Genomic DNA, 20,347 nt, shown 5'->3' on the forward strand with positions numbered 1-20,347 from the left:
AATCAGATGGGAAGTTATAGATAAAATTTTAAGCCCCATTTTTCTGAAATTCTGATTCATTAATTTTTACATGGACCTAAATAACTGATATGTTTTAAAATTCCCAAAGTAGTCCCGATGATCAGCGAGGTTTGGGAGTCATAAATTCATCAGTCATTAAGATGCCCAGGATGTTCTTAAGAAAATATACATTTGCTTACCTCAGATGATCTGACTTTGCTCTCAGATGACCATTGGCTAGAAATATTTGACAGTATGGAAATTCTATTGGTGCCTGCTTTTATTGATGGGCGGATATTTCACTAGTCAAAAGCAGTGTTTACCTGTAAGTACCTATTTAATTTACCCTAAGAACCTCAGTTTGCTCAGTTCAAATCCTCAGCTTTGTGTTCAGAAATATTCCAAACTATTTTAAGTGCGGACTGTTTCACTCCCGCCAAAATTATCTTGCCTTAATTTTTCCTTTCTGTTCCTTAGATAAATTATTCCTTTACACACAAAAGTTTGACCAAAATGACTGTTTTTTTTTTTACCAACTTTATTGAGATATAGTTTACATATGACATTGTATAAGATTAAGGTGTATGATGTACTGATTTGATACATTTACACATTGCAATGTGATCACACCATAATGTAGGCTAACATCTCCATCACCTCAAAGAATTACCCCTTCTTTTTTGTGATGAGAATATCTAAAATTTACTCCCTTTTTGCCTTCTTTGATCAAGATGCTTGTTAACTGCTCTAGGCAATATAATCTGCATGTTGAAAAAAATGAAAAGGCACCTGGTTGTTTTCCTAAAAGTTATGTGTGTAAAAATTAGCGAGAGAGAACAAGAGATTGCCTCTTCCCACCATCATGCCTCACAAAGACCTCTCAGAATATTTGGCTGCTCACTTTGGGTATGAGATCAAGGTAGGACCAATACATGTGGATGTCCTAGAATTCTAATGTTTTGGAACACATTCAAAATAATGACTATTATTTATAATCTGTTCCGTGTATCTTTACAGGAGAAGCTGAGTATTGCTTGGGTGAAGGGAGATACCGATCTTAGAGAGTGGCCCAGAGACCTTTCCTTGTTGAACCGTCTTTCCAATTCAGCCATGGCCACACATGTGCATACCTTAAATAAAATCTCAGCAGTTACCCAGATCCACTGTCTTAGGAGCAGATTAGCAATTAGCCATTGTTTTTTGAGCATGCTTCTTGAGAGATGTTCTGGTAAATATAATTTTTCTTTCCATCTCTCTCTCTTTTTCAATCTTTTTAGGATTGCACCCATGGCATATGGAAGTTCCCAGGCTAGGGGTAAAATTGGAGCTGTAGCTGCCAGCCTAGCCAACAGCAACACAGGATCCAAGCCACATCTGCTGGATCCTTAACCCACTGAGTGAGGCCAGGGATTGAACCTGCATCCTCTTGGATACTAGTTGGGTTTGTTACCACTGAGTCATAAGGGGAACTCTTCCATCTCTTAACATTGACAGTGTTTGGGGGGTTCAGTGATATCTTATTGTTCCTTGTCAAGTAATGTCCTGAGCAGCTGCTTGGCTGGCCTGACTCTTAGTTCAGCTTCAGAAATTCCATGTTGTTATTTTAGACCTTATTTTGTACCCCTTGAGAACTAGATTAAAAAAAAAAAAAAAAAAAGATTGCTGAAGTTCTAAGAGGGAACTCTATAGTGATACAAGCTTACCCCAGGAAACAAGAAAAAAAATTTAAAATAAACACAACCTAACTGTACACCTAAAGCAACTAGAGAAAGAAGAACAAACAAAGCCCAAAGTTGGTAGAAGAAAATAAATCATAAAGATGAGAATATAAATAAATGAAATACAGACTAAGAAAACAGTAGAAAAGATCAATGAAACTAAAACTAGTTCTTTGACAAGATAAACAAAATATATGTTTTTTGGCCCTTCCCACAGCATGTGGACGTTTCCAGGCCAGCTACTGAACCCTTGCTGCAGTAGTGACCCGAGCCTCTACAGTGACAAGGCTGGAACCTTAACCCACTGTGCCATAAGGGAACTCCAAAAAAGGTAAACAAAATTGATAAACCTTTAGCCAGACTCATCAAGGAAAAAAAAAGGGAGAGGGCCCAAATCAATAAAATTAGAAATAAATAAAGAGAAGTTACAACCAACATCAAAGAAATACAAAGGGCCAAAAGAGACTATTACAAGCAACTATATGCCAGTAAAATGGAAAACCTAGAAGAAATAGACAAATTCTTAGAAAGGTACCATCTCTCAAGACTGAGCCAGAGAGAAATAGAAAATATAAACAGACCAATTACAAGTATTGAAGTTGAATCTATGATTTAAAAATTCCCAACAAACAAAAGTCCAGGACCAGATGGCTTAATAGGAAAATTCTACTAAATATTTAGAGAAGAGATAACACCTATCCTTCTGAAACTGTTCCAAACACTAAAAACTGAGTGAGTTCTGAACTCACTCTATAAGGCCACAGTCACCTTGATACCAAAACCAGACCAAGATACCATAAAAAAATAAAAATTGTAGGTCAATATCACTGATGGACATAGACATAAAAATCCTCAACAAAATATTAGCAAATAAATCCAACAATACATTAAAAAGATCATACACAATGATCAAGTGGGATTTATCCCAGGGATGTAAAGATTTTTCAATACCCTCAAATCAATCAGTGTGATACACTACATAACAAATTGAGAAATAAAAACCATATGATCATCTCAATAGATGAAGGAAAAGCTTTTGATAAAGCTCAACACCTATTTGCAAGAAAAACTCTACAGAAAGTGGGCATGGGGGATGCTACTGCAACATAATAAAGACCATATATGACAAACCAACAGCTAACCTTATACTCAATGGTGAAAAACTGAAAGCATTTCCTCTAAGAACAGGAACAAGACCAGAATGCCCACTCTCCCCACTTTTATTCAGCATAGTTTTGGAAATCCTAGTTATGGCAGTCAGAGAAGAAAAGGAAATAATAGGAAGCCAAATTGGAAAAGAAGTAGTAAAACTGTCACTGTTTGCAGATGACATGATGCTATACATAGGAAATTCCAAAGATGTTACCAGAAAGCAACTAGAGCTCATCAATGAATTTGGTAAAGTTGAAGAATACAAAATTAATGTACAGAAATCTGTTGCATTTCTAGATGCTAATAACAAAAGATCAGAAAGAGAAATTAAAGAGATAACCACATGTACTATTGCATCAAAGAGAATAAAATTCTGAGGAATAAGCCTACCCAAGGATTTAAAAGACCTTTACTCCAAAAACTATAAGATACTTATGAAATAAATTGAAGACAACACAAGCAGATGGAAAGTTATGCATGTTCCTGTATTGAAAGAATCAATATTGTTCAAATTACTATACTACCCAAGGCAATCTGCAGATTCAATGTAATTCCTATCAAATTACCAACAGTATTTTTCAGAGAATTAAAATGATTTTTTAAAAATTTGTATGGAAACACAAAAGACCTCAAAAAGCCAAAGCAATTTTGAGAAAGAAAAATAGAGCTGGAGGAATCAGGCTCCTTGACTTTAGACTATATTACAAATCTATAGTATTCAAACAGTGTGACTGGCACAAAAACAGACACCTAGATCAGAGGATAGAAAGCCTAGAAATAAACCCATGCTCCTATGGTTAATTAATCTATGATAAAGGAAGCAAAAATATACAACAAAGAAAAAGTCTCTTCAATAAGTGGTGCTGGGAAAACTGGACAGTTACATGTAAAGGAATAAAATTAGAACACTCTCTACCATCATACACAAAGATAAAGTCAAAATGGATTAAAGACCTAAATACAAGACTGGGTACTAAAAAACTCTTAGAGGAAAACATAAACAGAACACTCTGACATAAATCACAGCAATATCTTTTTAGATCCACCTCCTAGAGTAATGGAAATAAAAATAAAAATAAACAAATTAGACCTAATTAAACTTAAAAAATTTTGCATAGCAAAGGAAACTAAAACAAAAGACAACCCACAGAATGGGAGAAAATATTTATAAATGATGCAACTAACACAGGATTAATTTCCAAAATATACAAACAGCTCATGCAGCTTCAGTATGAAAACAACCAACCAACCCAATCAAAAATTGGTAGAAGATCTAAATAGATGTTTCTTGGAAGAAGACATACAGAGAGCCAACAGAAACATGAAAAAATGCTCAGCATTGCCAATTATTAGAGAAATGCAAATTAAAATTACAATGAGTTATCAACTCGTTCTGTTCGAAATAGCCATGATCAAAAAATCTACAAATAATAAACGCTGGAGAGGGTGTGGAACATCAAAAAGTCTACAAATAATAAAGGCTGGAGAGGGTGTGGAGAAAAAGGAACACTTTCATCCTATTGGTGGAAATATAAATTTGTCCAGCCACTTTGCAGAACAGTATGGAGGTTCCTTAAAAAACTGAAAATAGAATTACTGTATGATCCTGCAATCCCACTCTGGGAAGTATGCAGAAAGCTCTAATTTGAAAAGACTGTAAACAGTGCTACTCATAACAGCACTGTTTATAATAGATGAGACATGGAAGCAACCTAAGTGTCCATCAACAGATGAATGGAAAAAGAAGATGTATGCTTATGCAATGGAATATTATTTAGCCATAAAAAATGAAATAATGCCATTGCAGCAACATGGGTGGACCTAAAGATTATCATATTAAGTGAAGTAAGCCAGATAAAGACAAATATCATATGATATTGTTTATACATGGAATCTAAAACAAAAAGATACAAATGAACTTATTTATAAAACAGAAATAGGCATAGAAAACAAACTTATGGTTACCAAAGGGGGAAGGATAATTAGAAGTTTGAGATTCACATATACACACTATTATATGTAAAATATCCAACAAGAACCTACTATATAGACAGGGAACATACCCAATACTTTATAGTAATCTGTAAGGGAAAAGAATCTGGCAAAGAATATGTATGTAACTGAATCATAGTTCTGTACATGACATTGTAAATCAACCATACATCAATTTAAAAAACTGCTGAAAATGTCTTCTTTTAGGATAATTGATGGAGTAAAAGGAAGTTAAGGGTTGTCATTGTTTTTAAAAGAATAAAATAGCACATTACCAGACATCTTCAGCATCTTCATCACATTCTGCGCCAAACTGGCAGATATCACAGGTGGATGTCTCCTTTTGACTGGTTTCTCCTGATCCTTCATGGACTGTAGGACAGAAGAATATGAACAAAAGGAATTCAGGTAAGTGTGCACAATACCAACAACTCTAAGACTATCATATATGAAAGTTGCTGCTTTCCCAGTGGACCTGTTTACTCTTGGGCTTCATTAGATTGTCACATTTAACTCCCTTCTTCCCTAAATTTGAGGAAAACTAACAATAATATCCTAGCCATTGGTATGTAATGAATAATTCTTTTTATCAAAAAAAAATGCAAGAGAGTTTGCTGGATTTATCAAGATTATTTGGCCAATAGATCATATGAAAGGGTTAATTAAAAGGGACTGAGATTGTTAACCTGCCTCTAGGAAAAATCTAGTGTCTATAAAAAATACTTAGCATTTTCTTTTCCCTAAACTATAGATTTTTTCATCCAAAGGCTTTTATACATAATTTAAAAAATTTAGATGGACGGCTTTCATTTATTAGATAGCTCCCCCCAAGATATGAAAGACCTATAAAGAAAAATTTATTAATTATAATTCTTTAGAAATCTTCCTTGATTTGTGTATCTATAGAAACGTTGCACAGAGCTTATCATAGTGATTTATTTATGATGGCTATAACATGTATTTCATTTAAAAATATATACTATCATTATGATGATTATTGATATTGGTCCTTTTTATAACCATAAATTACAAGTAAAAATTTGCTATATATAACCTAATTATAAAACTAACCTTTCAAAATCAGGAAACTAGTGTAAATGCAGAACAAATTTTAGTATTTGAGTTCAAGAAATAAATGTCTGAGCAACAGTTTTGAGATGATGGATTACTGTTTACCCAATTTTAAAAAAATGTACTTGAAAGCAAAAATAATTTTGCTTATAGATCAAAAATTGCAATGACCTAACTACTGCATAGATAATCTTATTCCATGGACAGATCATATACTTAAAAACATATACTCAAATCCAGAGATCCTTAAAAAGTGCACTCCAGCAAAAGGTTATACATTTTAAGTAGAACATAAGCAATTAGGTATGGCATTGGCTCCTGGCAATATGGAACTCAAATAAGATAACATTTGTAACAAAGACATAATTTATTAACAGAAACTTAAATCTAAAACATTCAACCTTAATTTATTTTAAGATGATATTTTCATAATTTGTTCTTTGTCTGTTAGTGAGAGTTATTAATATTTACAATAGCAAAGGTGTTTGCTCCTTGATTTTCTAGTTTACTGCTATGCAAATGAGTGATTGAATCTACCAAAAAAAAAAAAAAAAGAAAAAAACCCTGAAAAATACAAGAACAAGAAGACATCTCTAAGAGAGTTCTCTGTTTTACAGGTTTTCCAGGAAAGGGAGAGAGACTTATTTTTTCCCCTGTACTTGAAAAAAGTACATTTCACTTTTAAAAATTTATGAATTAAACAGATCTACTTCAATTGCAAAAGTATTGATGGTACAGTTCTAAAGTTGGAACTCTAAAAAAAAAAATGATGTTCCTCTCCAGAAAGAAGAAGGAATTTTAGACTCTGATAAAATAGACAGCACTTATTATCCATTCTATTACTTTAATACGGGCGAGACCATTAGAGTGGACTGCGGGGATAAGAAGGAAGTGGGGGCCTTGCCTCAGGGGAGCCTGAACAGCTGAGGTCCATCTCTTTATTACTTACTTATTATTAATGCAACACAGAAGCTGCTAATGGGAAAGAGCCTTTTAGTGTTAGCAAGATTAGCAGCTTCTAGATTCAAACTTCTCATCACTCAGGAAACGAACTAACACACTGAGAAGGTCCTTAATGAACAGTGATAGCCACTTATGGGCAGCTCCATCTTCTTGTGCAGCAGAGATCCTTGGTTAGGGATCTTTTGGAAGTAATCCAGGGGATGAATTGTGCTAACTTGGCAAAACTAATAATAATATTTCTACTGGAAGTCACATTATTACATTTCTAAAAAAGGGCAGTTATTGGTGGACTCAAGATGTTTGGAAACTCTTGGAGAATTAAATCCAGAAATAGCAGTAGCAATACGTCTATCAATAAACATTCTGGGAATAAATTGTGTAGCTATCTACAATGAGAAATAAACAACATCCTTCCATATTGCCAGAAGCACAGGTCCGCACCTTTGTAATAAACAAACAAATCAGTACACAGTTTCATGTAATGCTATAGACCGATGATTCTTAAATAGGACTGGTTGATTTGCTTTGTTCATTTATATATTGATTTTTACATATATAGCCTAGGAAGTGCTGAATTTGTAGGCTTGGGGCTTGGATAGGTATACTTTTGAAAATACATCCCTAAGAATCTCTGCCCTAAATAATACTGAGAAGACTTCATCTGGCCCAAATGTCCTCCTCATGCAATGAATGTCTAGCACAGGATTTCTGTCACCTGGAGGTGTTGTTAAAATGAAGATTCTGATTCAGTGAGTGTGATCTGTTGCCTGAGGTTCTAAATTTTTTACAAGCTTCGAGAAGCTGATGCTGCTGGTCCACCAACTAGATTTTGAGTAGCAAGGATGGCACTGTGTTTTTCAAACCCCAATTCCCAATTTTTTAGTGGGTAGTGAAGTGGAGTTAGTGGGTCACTATCAACATTTTTGTAAACATGAAGTAGAATATACTGGAATAGAAAACACAGAGTGCATCTTATTAAGCAAGTAGAGGTTTCATTTTACAACACTTGTAGTTACATATATGTACATCCATCCAGGGTTACCATGTAAATTTCACTCTTTACTAAAGGTCACAATCACAAAAGCTTGAACACCACTGGTTTAGGGCATGCTAGACACACGGTAAATGTGTGCTGAACTGGGCTGTTCCTTTTCCTGTTCTTTTCACAGTATCAGAAACAGAAAGGATCAGTGCTTAATTATTTGCATTTACCCACCGATCACACAGGAATGAAATTCATTTATTCTAAAGTATTGCTTTAACTATGCATTACACTTTGAGTTTTTATTTGAATTTTAAAGTAAAAAAGAATCATTTCCCTTTATTCTATAAAAACTTCAGTTTCAGTGTGTGATTGATGGAAATTTGAGGGGCAAGAGAGGTAGCACTTCTGCAAGCATATTATACCTAAAACGCTGCCCTACAGTTTAAATTGATTTAATTAATTTCTTTAAGAAGCTTCTGTATTGGAGTATTATAAGAGATGATCAGATTACCTCTCTCCAAACTTTACCCACCCTGGTGGTTTCACCTGGAAATTGCTACCAAAATTCCTTCATCATGACTTATTCTGGTCCAGTTCAGGTCGTCACAGTGAATGTGCCTGCCTGTGGGGCCCAGTTCTGTTACTAACTCACTATCATGCCTCCTGGGCCTTTATAATATTCCTAGCCTGTGTTAAACTATTTCTGAAAACATGACAGACACAGGGTTACTCAATGCCATTTATTTGGTTCAAAATTTCACTGAAATTTACATTCAGTGAAATGCTCGTATCTTAAGCACATCTTTCAATCATTTTTGAGGAATGTGCATTAAGACAAGGAACAACTCCATCATCCCACAAAGTTTACTTGTGCCTCTTCCCAGCCATTTCCCTGTCATTACTCTGTTTATCTTACAGGGCAAATCAGCAGTCTATCTGTCTCTGACACACACAGATGAGCTATTCTAGAATATCACATCAATGGAATCATGCAATATGTAACTATTACGTTCAGCTTCTTTCACTCGGCGTCATGATTTTTAAGATTAATTCAGGTGGTTGCCTGTATCAGTAGTTTCTTTTTATTGCTTGGTATCCAATTGAATGAATATACCACAGCTTATTTATCCATTTTCTTGTTGAAGGACATCTGGTTGTTTCTAGTTACTGACTGGAAACAATAACTGAGTTTTTATGAATAAAGCCATTGTAAATATTCTTGTGAAAGACTTTTTGTGCATTAGTTTTTATTTCTCTTGGACAAGTAAGAGTGGTATCGCAGTGGTATTCTGATATTCAGATAGCCATACCAGCTTTCTTTTGCTTATTGTTTCTTTTTTTAACTTTCAACCTGTTTGTTAACTTATATTATAAAGTGTGTTTCTTATAAACAGCATACAGTAGGATTTCACTTTTTTATCTAGGCTGAATATTTAATCAGGATATTTACTCCGTTTACTTTAATGTAATTATGGTTTTAAGTCTACCAGTTTGGTATTTGATTCATTTTGTTGTTTTTCTTTTTATTCTTGGTTTGCAGAAATTTTTAAGATATTTTGGGTAAAATTTTTGTCAGGTACATATATTGGGATTTATTTTCTCAGTCTATTTCCTTGAATGTGTCTTTTTGTGGATGTGCAGAACTTTTTATTTTGATGAAATCAATTTTTTTTCTTTTATGATTTGTCCTTACTGTGTCACTTCTGAGAAGTCTCAAGACTGATTAAGCTATTCTTCTATGCTTTATTCTATTCCTTACTTTTACTAATCTTAAAAATTTACTTTATATTTAAGTTTATGATCCAAAATTGGATTTTGATGATGTGAAATAGAGATTATGGTTCTTTTTTTATTTTTCCCATGTGGACATGATTATTCTCTCTTAACCTGTAAATGTGGTGAAGTATATTGATTGATTTCTATGTGATAAGCCAACTTCACATTCTGGGGATGAGTCAAGCATGAGCACAGTATTTAACCCTTTTTATATATTGCTAGACTTCTTTTTTTTTGTTTTGTTTTGTTTTTGTTTTTTGTCTTTTTGCTATTTCTTGGGCTGCTCCCGTGGCATATGGAGGTTCCCAGGCTAGGGGTCTAATTGGAGCTGTAGCCCCAGCCTACACCAGAGCCACAGCAACGCAGGATCCGAGCCACGTCTGCAACCTACACCATAGTCATGGCAACGCCGGATCGTTAACCCACTGAGCAAGGGCAGGGACCGAACCCGCAACCTCATGGTTCCTAGTTGGATTCGTTAACCACTGCGCCACGACGGGAACTCCTGGATTTCTTTTGTTAACATTTTCTCAAGGATTTTTGCGGCTATGGTTCATAAGCTATGCTGACTTTAATTTTCTTTTCTTGTATTGTTTTTGTTGGGTTTAGTATTAGGGTTAAAATGGCCTCATGATACAGGTTGGGAAGTGTTTCCACTTCCTCTATTTTATGAAAGAATTTGTGGAGGATTAATATTATTATTTCATTTCCTTATACAAGGCTATTTGAATTTTCTATGTTATTGATTTCTGGTATTATTTTTATTATTTCCTTTATGCTGTATACTTGGAGTTTAATTTATTTTGCAGATTGTTAAAATGGAAGAAGTGTGCTTGATTTGATACCTTCCTTATTTTCAAATATATATATTTTCATCTATACATCTCCTTCTAAGGACTGCTTTAGCTGTTTCCCACAAATATTATATTGTATTTTCATGTATTTTTGCATAAAATATATATTGTAATATCCTTTTAGATTTCTCCTGTGGCCCATGGGTTATTTAGAAGTATATTTTTCAACTTCCAAATATTTGAGGAATTTCATATTATTTTTATTTAATATAAATATCAAAAATTCATTGGGAATCATTTAAAATATACAAAAGAGTTGTATCATCTTAAGGACACAGAAATGTAGGCTTATAAGGTCTTCAATTTACAATGTCTTCAATCAAAGTCTTTAAATTACAAGAAAAAAAACTGTATAACCTAGGATTCCGTTAAATTCAAAGGGCTTTAGGGTTAGGCAGGCAGACTTTTGGGTTTTTTACCCCACTCCCTCACTCCCCAGTGCAAAATTAAATCAAATGATCAACCTGGCTGAGAGTTGAAATAAAAACTAGATTGTGTGAACTAAAAGAATAAATTGTTGTGAAGAGCTGAAAAGTCTGACGTATTGAGAAGAGCTCAGCCTGATTGTCCAGGCTTTGAAACAAATCTCTCTGGAAGTTGACAGCTTTATGTTTCATGTTCAAAGTGCTATAAAAAAAAAAAATCCATTCATGGTGATCTATCCATCATGGTTAGAGAAAATACTCTGTTTAAGTCTTTTGAAATTTATTGAAACTTGTTTTAGGGTCCAAAATATGATCTGTCTTCTTGACGACTCCATATGCATCTTAGAAGTTGTAGCCTCTTGTGGGGAGTAATGTCTTATAAATACTTGTTAACTTAAGTTGATGGTTAGCAATGTCATATCATCTATAATTGTATTGAATTTTTTGTTTAATTGTTCTATTACTTTAAAAGGTGTGTTAAAATATATATAGGTGACAGTAAAATTATTTCTAATTCTCTTTTGTGCTTTTGTTTCATCTTGTATTTCGGAGCTCTGATATTGGGAGTATAAACATTTAGTAGTTTTAGGTCTTCTTGAATAAGTGATCCTTTAGCATTGTGAAATGCCCCTTTTAATTTCTGGTCTCACTATTCATCTTGAAGTCTACTTTGTTCTGATATTCAGATTGCACACCAGCTTTTATTTATTTTTTTGCTTATTGTTTCTATCTTTTTACTTTCAACCTGTTGTTTATGTTTAAAGTCTGTTTTTTATAAACAATATATAGTTGGAGCTTGCTTTTTATCTAGTCTAAATATGTCTGCATTCAATCAGGGTATTTACACCATTTACCTTAATGTAATTATTGATATGTTTGGTATGAAGTCTACCAACTTAGTATTTGATTCATATTTAGCCAATCTCTGTTTTCCTCTGTTCCATTTTCTGTCTTTTTTTTTTTCCAGGTGAATCAAATATTCTATGGTATTTATTTCATCTTATTTTTTCTAATAATGTTTTTGTTTTGTTTGTTTTTATTTTTTAAAGTTTTATTGAAGTATAGTTGATTTATAACGTTGTGATAATTTCTGCTGTACCATAAAGTGATTCAGTGATACACATACACGTATCTATCCTTTTTCAGATTCTTTTCCCATGGTTATCACAGAATACTGGGTAGCATTCCCTATACTACACAGCAGGTCCCCACTGACCATCCGTTCCATATACAATAGTATACACATGCCAATTACAAAGCCCCAATTTTTAAAATATTTTTTGTTATTACTTTAGTAGGTGCCTTAAGGATTACAAGATACAACTTTAAATTGTCCTAATCTCTTTCTTCATGAACATTTAGAAATCTTATAATAATATATTGCAATTACTATAGTCCATGCTTTGCACTCTTGTTGTCATATATCATACTTCTACCTATTATATAAAACTCATTTTCCTTTTAAAAATTAGTTTTACTTTAAACAATTATCCTACTCTAATTTCCAAGGCAAAAAGTCAGAGATGTCAGCACAAAGGGAGACTCCTGCCTGTCATCATTAAATGATTATTTGACTTCTGACCCTTATCAGCTCTAACTTTTCAAGACTTATTTATATCCTCACATTCTTCATGGAAGGCACTATTGGCATATGACACTTATATTAGGTTGAATTATTTTCACAATAAAAATTATATGTTCCTCTCCATAGCAATATGACTTGAAGTTCCATGACATGACTGATGGGATTATGACTTGCTTTTGCCTTTGAAATGTCAGCGGAAGTGAGAATCCATATAAAAGCCAACAAGAGGATTTCTAATTTCTGGCTCTTTCCTGTTTCCTTTGCAGAAAAAAGACATTCCAGAATAAGAGCTGTTTCTTCAACTTATCCCAGAGTGAGAAGATATATAGAGCAGAGCCACAGCTGACCACAGCCATGGGAGCAAGAATTATGTCACTCACTGATACTGTAAATCTCTGAGGTTTTGAGGTCATTTGTAACTTTAGCTTTACCTAGTGAAAGACAGCTAAGAAGACATAAACTATTGTTATTAATAATTTTTAAGGAAACATTTTCACATCATTTCCCACACTTCAGATTTTGGTAGCATTTCTTATCTACACAACTCTAGATCTGCTTTTATTTTCTTCCAAATATGCCTTCAAACTTCTATTTCTTTTCTATACCATCATATATTAATAGTTAAAGTCTGTTTCTTCTACTATGTTTTCATTTTTTCCTAACATAGCAGTGCCATACCCAGTCTATGCATGGTTCCCATTTTCTCCTCCATGTAAACTCTAGCACATTGCTTTGACAAATATCTAAGTTGTCCCATTTAAATTGGGCCTAGTGTACATATTACTCACAGTATAAATATGCATAAATAGAAGCCTTCATGTGCATCAAGTCTGAAATAAAGTCAGCAGTTCCTGAAACAATCTGGTTCTATCAATAGAAAGAATGAGATTTCTAATCTTAAATATGATCTACAGATACTGATTCACACACTCATTTAAATTATTACAAAGTTGAAAAGACATTTATATAAAAACATTTACATAATTTTATATAAACCTTAATCTGAAGTTTTCAAAATATTTTTTTTCTTTTCTTTCTTTCTTTCTTTTTTTTTTTTTTAGGGGCACACCCAAGGCATATGGAAGTTCTCAGGCTAGGGGTCAAATCAGAGCTGTAGCTGCTGGCCTATGCCACAGCTACAGCAATGTAGGGTCCAAGCCGCATCCGTGACCTACACCACAGCTCACAGCAATGCTGGATCCCTAACCCACTGAGCGAGGCCAAGGATCAAACCCACGTCCTCATGGATACTAGTCAGGTTTGTTACCGCTGACCCATAACAGGAACTCCTGAAGTTTTAAAAATTTATACTGTATTTTTTTTCTTTGTATTTTAGAATCCATATAAAAGCCAGTATCAGTCTAATAGTTGGTGTTTTTTTGTTTTTGTTTTTTAAATAGGTAAGATGACAAAGTAATCCTTGGTAAGGATGTAACTTTTTCCACTTTTGCCAGTGATGCTATTCAGTATATCTGCTGTAACTAAAATTACCTTATCAAGTTATAAAAAGCAATTTTTCTTTCTGAATAACTTGCATACATTACTATCTCATTATCACCAAAAAGCTGAACTTTGAATTTGTCCTCCAGTGAAGGAAAAATTCCACTTAAAGAATACAAAGAAAATTTTAAATTAAAATTCTCCATTCCATTTTTTAATTTGTACAACTTGTCTATTTTACCTTTTGTGTGCCATTGTTACCTCTCACATGCTCTCCCACATATGAGTAAGTTGAATTTAAATGACGGGAGCTCCTGACAGTTCCTAGAAGCTCAAATTCTAAGCTGTTGTTTCTTGAGCCACAGTTATGTTCTCTTTTACATCTTCCCACATTTCCCTAGAAACCTCAATATGACTTTAAAGAAAAATAAGAAATACTTTCTTCTTATTCATATTAGAATGTGCAAATATTTGTCACATGAATAATAATTACACTGTTAAATCATATTACTGAAAGGCTGAAATGAGAAGTATTCTAGCCTGCTATTTACAAAACTAACAGAGATTAGTTCTGTATGTGTATCAGTGCCATAATGCCAAGATGTATTCAGATTTTAGGGAGAAATTCATTATCTTTGCCTCTTTTTAATTAAAAGACGTACAAATCTACAGATAATTTTTAAGTGATTTATGCAAAAAACTAGTGGAAGGCTGAAATTGCACTTATATATAATAGTTAAAAATTCTAAAAACCACTTGAAAAGTCTTAGAACCAAATTCATGACTGAGCAAATGTAATTTTCTATTAAACACTCAAAAGAAGAGATCATTACAGAAAATTTAATTTTTCATAATTAGGCTAGTTTGCTAGAGCTTGACAAAGCTTCTTTAGAAATCGCATATAATTTATCTTCTGCACAACTAAAAATAATTTAAGAGATGAATACAATGTTACTATGTTGAGGCACAATTCTATTATTATCATTTAAATCTGACTGATTTCACTCAGTCCTGAGTTAGAGCTGAAGATACTCAGTTGATTTAAAAAAAAAGAAGAAAGAGAATGAAGTAAGAAAAAAATGAGAGAAGGAAGGATGGAAGGAAGGATAAAAGCTTATTCAGCTTGATATCAGGCAGAGCAGAATTCATCAGAGCAAGTTAATATGCCAGACCTCATGAGACTCTACCATATCAAGCATATAACTATAAGCAAAAATATTTTTATTCTCATCAGTATAATTAACTTATTTTAAATAAATTCATGTAAATAATTATAATTTTTCTTTATTAAATGCCTAAAAGGTGGGAAATTTAGTCTTTATTGGTAAGTTATGAACATTGACTTGGGCTGAATGAGTTATTGTAATGTATCTCCTCTGGTTGTATTTACTGCCTGTGTTGTATTTATTGTATGGTGGGCACCAAATTCCAATTAGAGGATACTGAGAAAAGATTAAGAGTTAGCAAGTGGAAATAGTGAATGTAGGTGACAATTTTTCACAGATTTACTAATGAGGAGAACAGAGTATGAGGCATTAGTTGCAAAAGGATGTGGGGTCAAGAAAGTTATTTATGGAAGGATGGAGTTGAGGCATCATTATGATGCTGAGAGAAATGATGGAGCAGAAAGGAACAAATTTATGCAGGAGAGAAAGGCAATAGTCACAGAAGCAATGTCCTTGAGAAGGGATGGTTTTACAGGTATAGCAGTTGGTCTAAGAGGTACAAATATGCCTTCCACTTTAGAAGGGATGGCAGAGTATGTGGATACAGGTGTGGGAAGGAGGTGACACTGGAAAGAAGAGGATGAAATTGATCTCCTCTGGTTGTATTTACTGCCTGTATTGTATTTATACTCAAAGTAAAGGTCATCAGTTGGGAGGATGTGGTAAAAAGAGAGAGGATATGAGGTATTACGGGAGAGTGAATGCAAATGAAGAAAGACCAAAATCTTTTTTAAGTCTTTTTTACACTAATTTGTTGCTTTCCAACTTTGTATTCACTTCTTCTAATTAGCAAATCTCTGATGAATAAATATATAGGCTTACGAACTTGCACTTTTGTATGTCATTAGTACATGACTTTTGGTGTTGATAATTTTAAAGGCATTTTGTGACACGGAAAGTTTGATTTGAGTCATCAAATAAAGACTAAATTGCACAAATAACAAATGCTGGAGGGGGTGTGGAGAAAAGGGAACCCTCCTGCACTGTTGGTGGGAATGTAAGCTGGTACAACCACATGGAGAACAGTATGGAGGTACCTTAGAAAACTATACATAGAACTACTATATGACCCAGCAATCCTACTTTTGGTCATATATCCAGACAAAATTTTCCTTAAAAAAACACATGCATCCGCATGTTCATTGCAGCACCATTCACAGTAGCCAAGACAGGGAAACAACCTAAATGTGCACTGACAGATGATTGGATTAGGAAGCTGTGGTATATATACACAATGGAATACTACTCAGCCATATAAAAGAATGACATAATGCCATTTGTAGCAACATGGATGGAACTAGAGACTCTCATCCTGAGTGAAGGAACTCAGAAAGTGAAAGACAAATACCATATGATATCACTTATATCTGGAATCTAATATATGGCACAAATGAACCTTTTCACAGAAAAGAAACTCATGGACTTGGAGAATAGACTTGTGGTTGCCAAGGGGGAGAGGGAGGAGGAGGAGGAGGGAGTGGTATGGATGGGGTGCTTGGGGTTAATAGATGCAGACTGTTGCCTTTGGAATGGATTAGCAATGAGATCCCAGTGTGTAGCAGTGGGAACTATGTCTGGTCACTTATGATGGAGCTTGATAATGTGAGAAAAAAGAATGTATACATGTATGTGTAACTGGGTCACCATGCCGTACAGTAGAAAATTCACAGAACACTGTGAACCAGCTATAATGGAGAAAAATAAAAATCATTATATATATGTAAAAAAAAAAAGACTAAATTGCCCACAGAGTCACCCTAACCTACTTAATGTTTGTTTTGGTAGAAAGGGTTTGCAATATGATAACAACTTACATGTCATGTTTCTTACCTATTTTCTTATTCCATCACCACAATACTAGGTCAGATTCTAATCATACTCGTCTAAACTTCTAACTTCCTGCCTTTGCACTTTCAAACTTACCTTTCTTAAATATATCTCCCATGTATCTTATTAAAATGCAAATCTGATCATGCCGTTTTAAAATTGAAAGTGACGTGAAGAAATCTAAAGGCAGTTCAGGCCTAATGCTAGGAGATCTGAATGTGGGGTGCCCAAATTCTTTCTGGACCTCCAGATTTCTTATCTGTAAAATGAGAGCCTGTTCTGCTTAACTCACAGGCTATAGTGAAGATTAAACAGAGGATGTGTGGAAGTGCTCTGCACCCTCGAAATTGCTCTGCCACCCTAAGTGTTAATGCTAAGCAAGTGTTAAAGTTGAAGTAAAGCCATTATCTGAAGGAAGTAAGAAGGTTCTCTGAAGGAAGTCCAAGGCTGAGCATCACAAACGTGAATTTCTGGCCCTTTGGGTGACCTGATAATATTACTGAAATAGGAGTCTTTGATGGAGCAAGAAAATGAGAATCACAAAATGACATAACAAAATAGAGAAATAAAAATATCGAAAACTTGTAGAGGAAGTCTTACACCAAAACGTTTCATTTGGTTTCTTATATAAAGAGGTAAAAGGTTTGAGGGAGGAGCAGATAGAAGTGGGTGGGGAGTCTCAGACAGGCAGCCTCAGAACGTTTGCAAAGAGCTCCAGGCTCTTTGTTCTAGCCCACTGCATCCTGGAACAAAGAAAGCACTAAAAAGTGATAGTTTCTTTCCTTATTGCTTTTTTTTATATAATGATTTTTATTTGTTTTCTGTTACAGCTGGTTAACAGTGTTCTGTCAACTCTCTACCGTACAACTCTACCAGTTACACATACATGTACACATTCTTTTTTCTCATGTTATCAGGCTCCATCACGTGACCAGACATAGTTCCGAGTGCTGCACAGCAGGATCTCATTGCTAATCCATTCCGAAGGCAATAGTCTGCATCTGTAAACCCAAAACTTCCATCCATCCTACTCCCTCCCCCTCCAAAGATAAGAATAAAATTAGAGCTTTATATTTTATTTTCCTATTTATCTGTGATGGACATTGCTTTTCACCATAAGCCTGCAAAACATATTCATCTACGTATAACTTCCAAGTCTAAATAAGAAGTAAAAATAAAATGTATGAAGATGAGGCTTATTTAAATATGTAACTTATTGATATAAATAGACCAATAAAATAAAAGAGCAGCAGTAATAATGAAGCCAGTTTTAAGGGTCAAGGCATTTCATAGAACTGGTAGTTGTAACAATAAGTTTTCTGAATTGCCTATGATACTTCCAGCCTATTTTTGCTATTAAAGGTCCAGTCCCTAATTTTTGGAATCACATTAGACAAAATAATAGGAAGATGGTCACAGAATTCCCCTTGTGGAGCAGCAGAAATGAATACAACCAGTATCCATGAAGATTTGGGTTTGATCCCTGGCCTTGCTCAGTGGGTTGGAGATCCAGTGTTGCTGTGAGCTGTTGTATAGATTGCAGATGCGACTCGGCTTCTGAGTTGCTCTGGCTGTGGTATAGGCCAGCAGCTGCAATTCTGATTCAGCCCCTAGCCTGGGAACTTCCATATGAAGCTGTGTGGCCCTAAAAAACAAACAAAAAAATACAGTCAGGACTGGAGTCCAGTGTTTGTGATTAGTTTCAGTCTTGTGTTAGATATAGCTACTACACCTCTTTCTCCACACCTGCCTGTTCTATATTGAGAGACTCTCATCTCTACAGGTTCCTCCTGCCTATTGGCTCTGATTGGTGGAGTTTGGTTACTCTTGTGATTCCCTTTTCCAGCTGTCTCTCAAACTCTGGTTTCAAAGCTGTAACTTATGGCCTGTTCTCTAGCACTCTTGAAGGTCTTTCTTGTGGTGCTCTTCTTGGCATCTGCCCACACTAGCAGCCAAGCAAAGCTGGCCCCAATATCCTCAGCTTCACTCCCTTCCAGAAGTTGTTTCATGTACATTTTGAATCAACATGAACAAAAGAAAGTGAGAAGGAAAAAATGTATAGGCAAAAGTAAGGATAAAAAGATCCCGTCTGTGAATAAGACATGAACATCTATCTTTTGCAAAATGGAAAAGAAGAAAACACAAAGCCAAACGAAACCACAAAATGGTTTAAGAAAGCTGAAGTGCCAGGATAGATTAGAAATTGACTTCAAGCTAATCAATATGACTACTTACAGAACCACTTAGTTCAATCTAAAACTGTAACATGAAAAGAATGAATAATTGTGGAAAAGACATCTAGATTTTTTAAAATTGCATGGGATTTCAGAGAAATTTTTATCACCATTAGACTGCCAAGGATATCCAGAAATAAATGGAAAGAGATAAATTTTTAAAAATTAACAATGCTCTATTTGGAATTTCATAATGAGACAATTCTCTAAACTTTAGGTTTTTAAACTCAAATCACTTTCATTTATAGATCCATCAAGATTCATGGACCTTTCATTTTTAAACATGTTATACCTGAATTGTAAGGTAATTGGGACTAAGTTAATTTCCTTGTTTTTGCATATTTATTTATTTATTTATTTATTGTCTTTTGTCTTTTTTGTTGTTGTTGTTGCTATTTCTTGGGCCGCTCCCACGGCATATGGAGGTTCCCAGGCTAGGGGTCGAATAGGAGCTGTAGCCACCGGCCTATGCCAGAGCCACAGCAACGTGGGATCCGAGCCGCGTCTGCAACCTACACCACAGCTCACGGCAATGCCAGATCATTAACCCACTGAGCAAGGGCAGGGATCGAACCCGCAACCTCATGGTTCCTAGTCGGATTCGTTAACCACTGCGCACGACGGGAACTCCTGTTTTTGCATATTTAAAAAAAGTTTTTCAAGTTTTTGAGAAAGTTGCTGGTCAGCCTAAATCATAAAGATTTAGGTTTAACAGGACTGTAGCTTATTCTATTTAATGTTTTCAAAATTATAACACTGAGGGACATATATGCTAAAATCACCAAGCATAAATTATGATGTAATTTTGTAAGTAAAAACATATTGATGAATGTAATAAATCCAATAAACATGTTAAAAGATTGAAACATTTTTATGATTATAACATTGTGGGTTTCATTCACGGAATTAATAGTAAAATCTAAAAACATATTTTTATAAAGCTCTGCTGTTTATTTAATTTAGCCAATGAAATATTTCTGATAACTATGAGCAAACCTGAATGATACCTTTAAAACACAAATCTTGATTATGATACAACCCTGTTTAGCTCAAAGGTTCCCCATTACCTTCGGGATAAAAATCCATAGTTCTTATCCTT

The 20,347-nt window shown here is 34.4% G+C and overlaps 1 protein-coding gene across 1 annotated transcript in view; it reads right to left on the reverse strand.

Annotated features, from left to right (window-relative positions):
* TMEFF2 (transmembrane protein with EGF like and two follistatin like domains 2) overlaps positions 1 to 20,347 on the reverse strand; it is a 261,948-nt gene that overhangs the window by 115,231 nt on the left and 126,370 nt on the right. Inside the window, exon 5 of the mRNA XM_021075732.1 lies at positions 5,138 to 5,234. Within this exon, the coding sequence (XP_020931391.1) occupies positions 5,138 to 5,234 (97 nt within the window). The remainder of the gene's footprint in view (positions 1 to 5,137; positions 5,235 to 20,347) is intronic.

This window comes from Sus scrofa, chromosome 15, assembly GCF_000003025.6.
Source record: "Sus scrofa isolate TJ Tabasco breed Duroc chromosome 15, Sscrofa11.1, whole genome shotgun sequence".
In the NCBI taxonomy this organism is placed as follows: domain Eukaryota; kingdom Metazoa; phylum Chordata; class Mammalia; order Artiodactyla; family Suidae; genus Sus; species Sus scrofa.